At 42.3% G+C, this 11,289-nt stretch overlaps 1 protein-coding gene across 3 annotated transcripts in view; it reads right to left on the bottom strand.

The window, feature by feature from the left end:
• Smg6 (SMG6 nonsense mediated mRNA decay factor) overlaps positions 1-11,289 on the bottom strand; it is a 235,538-nt gene that overhangs the window by 165,834 nt on the left and 58,415 nt on the right. For all 3 annotated transcript variants that reach the window (XM_021176232.2, XM_021176235.2, XM_021176236.2), the window contains exon 10: positions 7,764-7,909. In XM_021176232.2, coding sequence (XP_021031891.1) covers positions 7,764-7,909 — 146 coding nt within the window. The remainder of the gene's footprint in view (positions 1-7,763; positions 7,910-11,289) is intronic.

Raw genomic sequence — 11,289 nt, 5'->3', positions numbered from 1 at the left:
CCCAGCAACCACATGGTGGCTCACAACCATCTGTAATGGGATCTGATGCCCTCTTCTGGTGTGTCTGAAGACAGCTACAGTGTACTCATATATATATATATTTTATATATATATATATATGTATATATATATATAATAAAATATATATAATATATATTATATATAATATATATATAATATAAATATATAATATATATATATATAATAAAATCTTTAAAAGAAAAAGAAAAAAGAAATCACAAAACTTCCATGTAAATTAATGGAGCTTAGAAACATTATACTCTGAGGAAACCCAACCCAGAAATACAAATGTTCATGTTCTTACTCACATATGGGTCTTCGCTTTGAATATTAGATTTGTTTGTTTAACTTTGGAATACCTGTAGAATCTAGGAAGCTAGAAAGAAATTATTGGTGGAGAGGGAGAAAAAAAATCTTAAAAGAGGGGGGAATAGTAGAACACAGGCCAGATGAAGGAGAAGGGGGGGGAATCACGGGGCAGGGTGGGGGGCGGGCGGTAAGGTGAGAGGAGGACTGGAGAGTATGACAAAGAATAAGGCTGGGGAGGAATAACTAACACTAAGGATCTTTGAAAAAGAGATATGGAAGCATATTCATATTCATTCTCTTCTGTGTTCTCTCTCTCTCCCCTCTCTCCCTCCTCCCTCTCTCTCTCTCTTTCACATAAAGTCCCTGGAGTGACTCTATAGAGCAGATTGTGCTCATCACAGAAGCCATAGGCTCTCAGGGATGGGATACCTCCTCTTGGGTTGATCAGAGGTGTCCTGGAGGCCCCCAGAATAATTCAAGTTATTGCCATTGCTCTTGTTTGGTCACCATAACAGAATGTGAGGCCCTACTGGTAAAGACACTACACACATTGGTCACAGAACATAGAGAAATAAAATTGGTATTGGCTAGAAAACTCCCTTCCTGCTGGCTAGCTTTCATGGTACTAGAAGGTATTATATATTCTGCTGTGTGGGGATGGGGGTGAGGGAAGTGATCAACAGCTTTAACTAGTCACAAGCCTATTGACCTACGATTAAAGAGGCATGGCAAGATGTGCCACTGGTGTGACAGTGACAAGAATGCTCTAAGGTTACCAATCACTTCCTGATTGCATGTAGTAAGTCCACAGGAGGAAACACATGCATGATACGGTAAAACTGGTCAACAACTCATAGCTGGGGACATCACAGGCCCCAAGGGTAAACCTACTACTGTTTCTCAACTAAATGGACACAGTATTAAACTGCCCTCTAAATTCTTATGTCTATACCCACAGACGTAGATTAATGTACATCTCACACCTCATTAGAGAAGTTTCTTTGTGCACTGGAGGGTTACAAAGAAACTTACAAGGGGTCAAAGTGGAGAGAATATATGTGAGTGGAGTGTTCCGTCACAAATAGGACATCTATATTACACCCTCTGTCAAAATACGAGGGGCAAGATTTAAATAAGCTGTCAGAGAGGACAACAGCAAAACAGCATCTTCTGGACATTACAGAACTACTGCACTCATGAACTCACAACAGCTGTGGGTAACTGCACAAGACTTATAAACAATCAAGCCAGTCAACCGTCTAACATAAAAGAAAAAACCAACCCCTAATTATCAAGGAGCCATGGACTACTGACAGCTTCTGTGGGATAAAGACTCAATTTTCTTTAATGGTGTGGTGCTTGGTAGGTGCACCAGACTCAGTGGTACAGCACTCCTAGTATTTAGGAGTCTGATCTCTGTAAGTTCAAAGCTAGCCTGGTCTCAAAAGCTAGTTCCAGGACAGCAAAGGATACACAATGAAACACTGTCTCAAAATGCAAACAACAACAAAAGATACAAAGTTGGGGGAATATGAAGGTAGAGAATAGAAACAGGAACAGTGGAGGTAAATATGATCAAAATATAGTATATGAAATATACAAAACATAGTATTTGACATATAGTTCTTATGTAAACTATAAATTTAAACTTTGTAAATAATTTTTTCCTCTTGAAATAGGCCTTTCTTTTTTAAAAGATGTAATTATTTTTATTTTATATGTATAGGTATTTTGCCTTCATGTATACATATGTGCACCATATACATCCCTGGTGCCATGGGTCCCCTGGAATTAGAGTTATATATAATTGTAAGCTGCCATGTGGTGCTAGGAATTGAACCTAAGTCCTCTAGAAGAGCATCCAGTGCTCTTAATCTCTGAGCCATTTCTCCAGCCCCATATACTTTTAACAAACAAAAAAAGGCCCACTAAAAAGTCTAACAAACCAAGCTTTAAATATATATTTGGGGCTAGGAGTTTGGCTCAATGATAAAGAGTTTACCTAGATGTGCTAGGACCTGAATTGAGTGCCAACACTGAAGAACAAGTTAAGTAAATAAATTGAGGAAAAACGATGGAAAAGGTGGCTGCAAACCTTGCTTCCAAAATTCCCCTAAACAGTATTTCTCCTTTAGTGTAAGTCTTTGGCAGAGAAAAAGATGCCAAATTGAGAATTAAATGGCAACTTAAAACTAAATGCACCACTTAGCATAATCTTGTCTGCCAATGGGATATTGCACCTTTTCATGACACCAACCAGATATGGACACTAAGACACACTGTTATCTTCAGGTAAACAAAGAGCATCTCCTTAATAGATATGCTAAGAGTAAGCTTAATTTTATTGGCATGACTGAACTTCCTCATTTAACTTTTCACTACAGTTTCTCTTTCCTCAGCCTAAAGCAGTAGATTCATTCTGAAAACAAGAGAGACACTGGAACTCAGAACTGGAAAAAAAGGTGAGTCCCTTGACCCCTCTACTTCTGTCACTCTTCTTTCCCAGGAACTTCTGCGACAGCCATATTCAGGTTGTCAAGGGAAAGGATTCTGGCTAAACAGCCTGCCTCCCCAAGTCTAACCCCTTATGAAAGGTGGATTTCCTTTGTACAACTGTTCTGTCAAGCAGAGGATCTGACACTTCATACATTCTGCTTGAGTAAAAGACTTAAAAGTAACTTGGAAGAGAGAACAAATTGTTCTTCCTAGAAGTCTTAGAACTTCTCAACCATAGTCACCTCCCATATATTATTAATGGCATGAAGAAGCTCATGCCTATAGGTTAAACTGTTAGTGCCAGGTAGACAGCTGTAGTTCTCAATTCCCCCAAGGCACCTAGGTATCACTTCCTCTATTTCCTGCAATTCGGGAATATTAATAACATAAAGTATGTATATGCTAGGCATAGTGGTCCATACCTGTCATCCCAGTACTCAGGAGGTGGTGTAGGAGTATTTCTTCAGACAAGCCTGGGCTACAGAATGAGATGCAGTCTCAAAAAACAGAAACCAAACCAAAAGCAAACATGAAGGATCATGAGATGAAAGCCAGTCTGACTCTGCCCAATTCTAACCCTAGATGTTCCCTTAGAGCAAGCAACATGAACACACACACACTCACTCACAAAGTGTCTCTTGGGTGCCCTCTTGCTGCTACTAGGGCTCTTCTGCAGGGCTGAAATGGAGTCATACTCTATGAACAAATAGAGAAGGGAAAAGAAAAGGCCAGGGCACAGAAAAGGGAAGTTATTCCAATGGTGGCCAATGAGTAATATCCAGTGATTTATAGGAAATATAATCCAATAATACAGTAAAATAAAACAGTGTGCTTGAGATGGTTTTGATTTCAAAAATTATAAGTCATATTTTTAAAAAGAGTGGGGGCACCAAGGGGAAGTCCAGATTGGAATAAATTGGGCACAGATGGGGGATGCAAAGAGGTTTCCATGATGCCCTACCACAAATGTTGCTTCAGTTACTTGTCTTCGAGAAACTAGTTTTATTTCCTTAAGTTATTTAAAAAAAAAAAAATTAAAGTTCTTGAAGTTCTTGTGGTTAAGTTCAACAATTTACCTTTTGGCTTCTTATCAGCTACCCAAATGGCTACTGAAGTATTAAATACTGAGATAGAGGAAGAAGGCCTTTTCTCCTTTTAGGCTCTGAATGCTATAGACATTGAGATATCACTCGAGGAACCACCCATTTAGCTACCAACTTTGAAGATTAGCCAAGCAAGGCACACAGCTTTCCTAGAGCCATGCCCTTCAACTTCTTGCATTCAACATACATGCATTCAATAAATACGTGTGTCTAATGAATACCAGCCTAAGGACCCCCAAATATCCCATCCTGACCTCAAATGTATCTTATCTGTCTCCAATCATCTCGTAGAGAGTACTAGGATTCCAAGCTGACTGTAATACCACAGGGGTAGGATCTTGTATAGGGCTCATGATCAAGGAAGTTAGTGTCTCCAAAACCTAATGTAGGGGAAGGACACCATTCTCTCTACCACAGTTTTGTCCCCCTACTTTGTCTCCTACCGTATCCAAAGCTTTTAAATATTTCAAGTCTACAATAAAAGCTTATTTAAAGAGCCGGGCGTGGTGGCGCACGCCTTTAATCCCAGCACTCGGGAGGCAGAGGCAGGCGGATTTCTGAGTTCGAGGCCAGCCTGGTCTACAAAGTAAGTGCCAGGACAGCCAGGGCTACACAGAGAAACCCTGTCTCGAAAAACCAAAAAAAAAAAAAAAAAAAAAAAAGCTTATTTAAAAAGTAAATGCCATAAAGTGTTAGCAAGCACATTATGTATACCCCCCGGCCTACTGTAGTAGAAGGTAGTTCTTGAAAAGGGAGCACAAAACACAAAAATGACCTATGATGGTACTGCAGGACTGGTGGCCATCAGCAAAGAACACACTTTTTAAGGAAGCTCTGTTGCTCTCCAAATCATAATTCTGACCCCACATCTATGGAAATGGCTCTGACATGGACAAAGGATCTAACATCTTTCCGGGCTACAAGATCACCTCTGCTTCAGGCTGGAATGCTCTTCTCCAGAGAATCCAGGAACTGACATATGTAAACACCCACCCAGAAGGACATATCCAAGAGGGAATGGAAAGAAAAATGATGGTCCAGATGTTCTGTAACTTGCAATGACTGCCAAATCACCGTGGACCCAAAGCACCTGGGAGGCCAGGCTGTGTCAGGCCTTACTTCCTGGTTTCAGACAGCCAGGGACCTGTGGCTGGGTGGTGACTGTGACAGCCTGCAGACTAGTTGGGAGAGAACCCGTTAGAAGGGCACCAGCTGACAGGACTTGGGGGCTGAACACACAGAGCTTGATTTATCACTTCCTTACTCATAAAAATGTGATTCAAAGTGCTGCTGATTAGTGAAGGATTTAAATCGTTACCCTCTCCCCAGCCCTCTTCTCTCTCCACCCCCAGCACAGATGCTGCTACTCAGCCACAACACCCCCTTCTTGCCACTGTCCGTGCAAGCACAGCACAGGGGCCCAGAGAAGATGACTCATGTGCTGGGAAATGGAAAAGTGCATCTTCCCACCAACCAGCCCTGCTGAGTGCTCTGTTCACCCCTATCCCAATGGCAGCCCACACAGTGGGGTCTGGATGGCCGCCTCAGCTGCACACCGGGTACTTGGCAGCACGTCCGCAGAGCTCTGTGTCCCAGTTGAGTGTTATATCCTGTGGCCTGGGTTGTTTTTCCCTGAACCACCCTTGGAGCCTGTGACCACCTCAGCTCAGGCTCCTCTTGCCTCACGGAGGTGAGAGCCAGGGCAAGGGCAGTACAGGGAGTGGGGCCATAGGCCTTTACTTGTCATTCCTGACTAGAGGATCCACCTCATGACCAACTACAGAAAAGTGCTACAAAAGTATCTTGGCCTCAAATACCCAAGAGTCCTTCTCTATCCTCATCTTCCTTTCACCCATATTTTCTTTTTTTTTCTTTTATTGGATATTTTCTTTATTTATATTTCAAATTTTACCCCCTTTCTAGGTCTCCCCCTGCTACCTAGAAAACCCCTATCCCATTCTCTCTCCCCCCTGCCTCTATGAGGGTGCTCCCCCACACACCCACCAACTCCCACCTTCCCGCCCTGGCATTCCCCTACACTGGGATATCGAACCCCCTCAGGCCCAAGGGTTGTTCCTCCCACTGATGTCAAACACCCATATTTTCTTAACCTTTACTTGACAGCTCCAAGAAAAAGACTCACTGGTGGCCTAGGAAAAGTCTAGGGTATTCCTTTCCGCATACCAAAAGTGCTGAAAACAGGTTCTTTACGTTCACATCTACAGAGACCATAGGTCAGTTGTTGCTGGACTGTGTGTCCCAGCTCTCCAGCTCACACGGCAGTGGTGGCTTGGGTAGGAAAGCAGAAAATGAATACAGGGGCAACTGGAGGCCCTACTTACAGAGCCCATTGAGCAGACAGTGTTACTATGTAGTTCTGGCTAGTCAGGAACTCGATAAGTAGACCAAAATTAAAGGCATGTGCCACCACACCCTGAGAGCTTCCTTCTTGGTAGCAAAATTTCCCTCCCTTTAGGACTACACAGCCTCACTAGGGCAGCATTTTACAAACTTATTTATTTCCTTCTCCTTAGAAATCAGTGCTGTCCCTTAAGGCTCCAGGCCTTCTGGCAACCCCACCTGAGCAAACAGCCACCTCAGCAAAAAATTGGCTAAGTTGTGAAGGCTCCTAAGCCTCTGTATCTTGCCCATTGCTGAACATTCTGGATGCTGTATAAGTCAACCTGATGAGGAAATGTCTTCCAGGATTCAGATATGATTGAAAACCCAGGCAGGCCAGCTAAGAAGCTCCTTGGATCTCAGGAGAAGCCCTGTCTGTAGGGACAGTTGGGCACACTCACTCATTAGGGAAGTTCCCTAGCAGCAGCAAGGGGAACATAGATCCTAATATGGACAGGAAGGGAAGCAGATCAAGTGCAGGTGAGAGGAGAAATTTCTGAGAAAAGGTGAACTAAAGAGCCAGTGGCACTGTCCAGAGACATTACATCTGCTTTGTGACACAGTCTCCATGGGGCAATTCCTACTTCCTGGCACTGCAGATAAGAATCTGAACAAACATTCCCTGTTGATGCTCTGGAATGACTCCTTGGCAACATGGTGTAAAGAAACACAAAATAATGTCACTCAGACTACATATTTCTATCAAGTCAAACCATATCAGCCTTACCTAAGTGAGGTAGAGGGAGGGGAAGGGATCCTAGAAACATCCTTCAGATGCAACATGGTCATCACAACATTTTAAAATTCTGCCAATCTGCCCTTCCCTCCTGGCCTCCCGCCTCATACGGGGGTGGGGGGAGAAGTGTTCAGAAAAACACTTCAGAGCGCATACCAGTACACTGGCCAAATTCTGGGCCTGGTGGGTTTTGTGCTTCCAGATTTGAGTCACCAAAGCTCATCAATTCTCTGTTCTTACTCTCTGGCAGGGTCCCATAAGGGATATCCCATAGGGAACTAGACTTTTCCATATTGAACAAACAGGGTACACGAGTCCAGAAACAGCAATTCCCAATCCCTGCCAAGCATACGGTCTCTGGAATGAAACATTTCAGCAATGCCTCTCTCTTGGGAGAAGTCCTGGGTATGCAGCCTCTAAGAGGCCTTGCTGCTACCATTAGCATAGCCAGATGTGCAACAGCATCTCTGGATTTTTAAATTAAACTTTATATTTACAAATCTCTCCTTAATATTCTAACCAAGCACTATAGAGTCTTACAGAATTTAGAGACAAAAATAAAGATCTAAGAAGCAATAGAAGGGAGAGGTGTGTGTGTGTGTGTTGTGTGTCTGTGTGTGTGGAGATGGGGTTAGTGATAAGGTAGCAGAGATACTAAATTCAACTCTGTCTAGATGGAGAAACTAGATTTCCCTTACCTTTCAACTGGGAGTTATGCACGGCAAACATGTTGATGGTCATAAGCTGCAGCATACGGGTACTTCCAATAGGAGATGGGCTATGCTGCAGCAATACTTGGAACTCCTTAAGGACCTTCTCAGCCACTGCAGGGAATGTCTCCATCCTACAAATATGGGGATTCCATTATTGAGGCACATTCTCAAAGGCACTCAGGAGAACAATTCCCTCTCCCAAGCACACAACTAACACCTCGGAAGTTTCTTTCTACTGATTCCACAGTTTTGCACATATAGAAGAAAAAAGAGAGATATTCAAAGCTTAGAGATAAAAACAAGTCAGTTACTGGGTAAATAGCTGTTGTGAGTTACTATACTTTGGCAGGCTATTTCTTAGCACCTCCCCCCATATTAAATGGATTCAAACTGACAAGAGTTTCTGTTTGAAACAGATTTTCTAGACAGTGAGAATATTTCCTTTAAACTCTAGTACCAACACCATCCCTAAGTCTCCTTTATGAAAATTGTGCTCCGTAAAAGAAATCTAATCACAAAAAAACTTTCTTTACTTAAAGAATTACTTCAGAAACAAGATATGGTAGATCATGCCTGTAAACCCAGCACTTGAGTGGCTGAGGCAGAAGGATCTCAAGTTCAATTAGTCATGGATACACAGCAATAGCTTGTCTAAAATTTAAAAACAAAAGAACGAAAAGGAAAGAACATTGTTCTGCCTTCTTAGGCACTATCACACTCACTGCCTACCCATGGGTCCCAAACTCTCCCATGAAGGACCCCAAACCTAGGGTTCCCAATGGTCTGTTTCCAGCCTTTCCTAGGCTGCTCTCCTCCCTCTCACAAGCCTCTGCTCATCGGGTCTGTATGTTTTCAGACCAGTGGAAATACAATGCCCTGGCCAACTGCCACTCCCAATACAGGAAGAGCCTGTAATGTAGGGAGGCAGAAATCCAGCCAGTGACCTAGGGCTTCTAAGGAGAGGTCATTCAAACCAGTGCTTGCCAAATGTGGCCACTGGATCCTAAACAGTGGTGCATGCCTGGAGCTCCTTTGGCAACAAGGAGTAAACCACAGCTGAAATCCTCTGAAATAAAAAGCAAACTCAAACTTGGTGCTACAGAGAGAAACCAGGCACACAGGCCTTAGGGCTATGCTGAACAATTCGTGGTCAGCAAAATATCTTTTACCACCCCCCAACCCTACCCCATCAAATTGCTTGTGGTACTCTGAGGGGTGCAGTGGGGAACAGCTCTAGGCTGGATTAATAAATAGCTTCTGGAAAGCCAAGGTAGGCAATCCTTCTCAAATCCTGGGAAAAGGTGGTGTGAGTTTTGCTCCAACCTTAATCTTTATCGTTACATAGCATCCTTCCCTGATAAGAAAACCCCAGAGCTTTATCAAACCTTGGCAATCTTTATACCTTTCCTTTGGATGGTAACTTGTACTGCTGACCCTCTGGTGCCCAGAAGTCATGGCTCAGCTACAAGCCAATCACAGTTTACTCTAGTCTGCCTCTGCTCAAGTGTCCTCATTTTTACTGGCCCAAAACATGTCATACGTTTACTTTCTGCGCCCCCATGCCATTTTAAGTGCCTGCCCCAAATCAAAACAAAGCAAAACAAAACAAAGCAAAAATTATTTCCCTCTAAAAATCTTCAGAGCTGCTAAAACTCTTGATAGACTAGGAATGGCAAGGAGTGATGTTTGTGGCTGGATTGGATCCATTTTTCCCCGTGGGCTCTTACAAAGGTTTCATTTTCAATCCTGACACTGTGCAGCACTCTCTTTAGATGGAGGTGGGGAGGGGGCGAGTACTTCTCATTACAAGAAGAGCAGAGTTCACTCTGCAAGAAAAGCAGCCATGCTGGGCAAGTTTCAGAGCCATGTGTCTCCGTGTTGAAAGGCAGTAAAGCGCCAGCACAGAATGACAGGACAGAAGTGTCGCATGGGACACGTGCCTGAGGAAGCCTCTTCCCCAGGGTAGGAACTGAAACAGATCCATTAACACTCCATGGTCAGACTAAAGTCTCAAATGAGCACAAGTCAAATGCTCACATTCTTTTTTTCAGAAACTTAAAACAACCCCCCAAAAAACTTCCTTGGATTAGCACAACATAATTAAAGAATCAATGGTTAAGAATGTAGATTAGCCTCACACATCAAATCTAAGAGAATATGGCTCATTCCTAGAACTCAGGAGGCATAGGCAGGCAGATCTCTGTGAGTTTGAGGCTGGTCTTATGTACAGAACAAGTTCTAGCCCAGCCAGGGCCACTGAAGGAGACTCTGTCTTAAAAAGAGAAACTGAGAATCTGCTGGGTGGTAGTGGAGGAGAGTTACTCAGACAAAATCAAGTGTTGTTAAGCAACAAATGGAAAAAGTACAGTTAAAAGTCACCTTTGCAGAGACAGGAAGATATCTGTGAGTTTGAGGCCAGCATGGTCTACAGTGAGTTCCAGAATAGCCAGGACTATAAGAGAGAGAAGAGACCCTGTCTCAAAACAAACAAACAAAACCCACAACAAACAAAATGTCATCTTTTCAGGATTCAATAATTAATACAAATCTGTTTCAAAGATTTATAACCAAAATTCTTTCTTATTTTGGTTTGAAACTATAAATAGTTTCATGTATTTTTCTTTGAGAAGTATCTTTGTACCTTAACTATATATTACAAAAAAATTTATAATAAAACTAACACAATCATGGTATTTAATTTACATATATTTAAAGTGCATTGTCTATGTATAAGTACACACAAATTCAAAACCCAAAGTTGTGCATGGTGGCATACGCCTGTAATGTTAGCAATGAGAAGGCCAAAACAGGAGGACAGTTGAATTCGAGGCCAGCCTGGGCTATTACATAGTGAGACCCTGTCTTGAAACAAAATAAACAATAAACAAAAGTGGAGGGGATCCACAAAATTATGTTTTCACAAATACATATGTAAGCACGCAAAAAGGCCTAGAAGGACATATAACTCAATGTCTAATGTCTTTGCTCTTCAGAGAGCAAAGGATGGAGATTCAGATGAGCTTGGGGGCAGGGTGAAGAGAAGTATTAACCTTAACTATAGCTTTGTATTTTCTAAGAGTTTCTGGATATTACTTATAAAATAATTATAAAATTTAAGACAAGAAGAAAGAACACGAGCAACAATAATAAAGGGAAAAGAGGAGGAAAACAGAAACTGTCAGAAGCACCAAACAGGCCCAGACATTGCAGAGACAGGTATGGTAGCATACAGCACCTGGGAACTTGAAAACTGAGATTGGAGGTCTGTTGTGAATTCAAGGCCAGCCTGGGCTAGCTATGGAGTTCAAGAACAGCTGGACTATAGTGTGAGACAAACAAATAAATGAAAAAACAAACAAAAAACCAAAACCAACAAACAGCACCTCCAACATTTAAGAAACCTCAACATAGATCCAGTGAACAACTATAAAGCAGTTTAATATGATTACTTTCATACATTCATACACACACACACACCACACAGACACACACACACAGACACACACACACA

Source organism: Mus caroli, chromosome 11 (genome assembly GCF_900094665.2).
Source record: "Mus caroli chromosome 11, CAROLI_EIJ_v1.1, whole genome shotgun sequence".
Taxonomy (NCBI): domain Eukaryota; kingdom Metazoa; phylum Chordata; class Mammalia; order Rodentia; family Muridae; genus Mus; species Mus caroli.
Note: the sequence above shows the minus strand (reverse complement) of the source record. Positions and strands in the feature narration are given on the sequence as shown.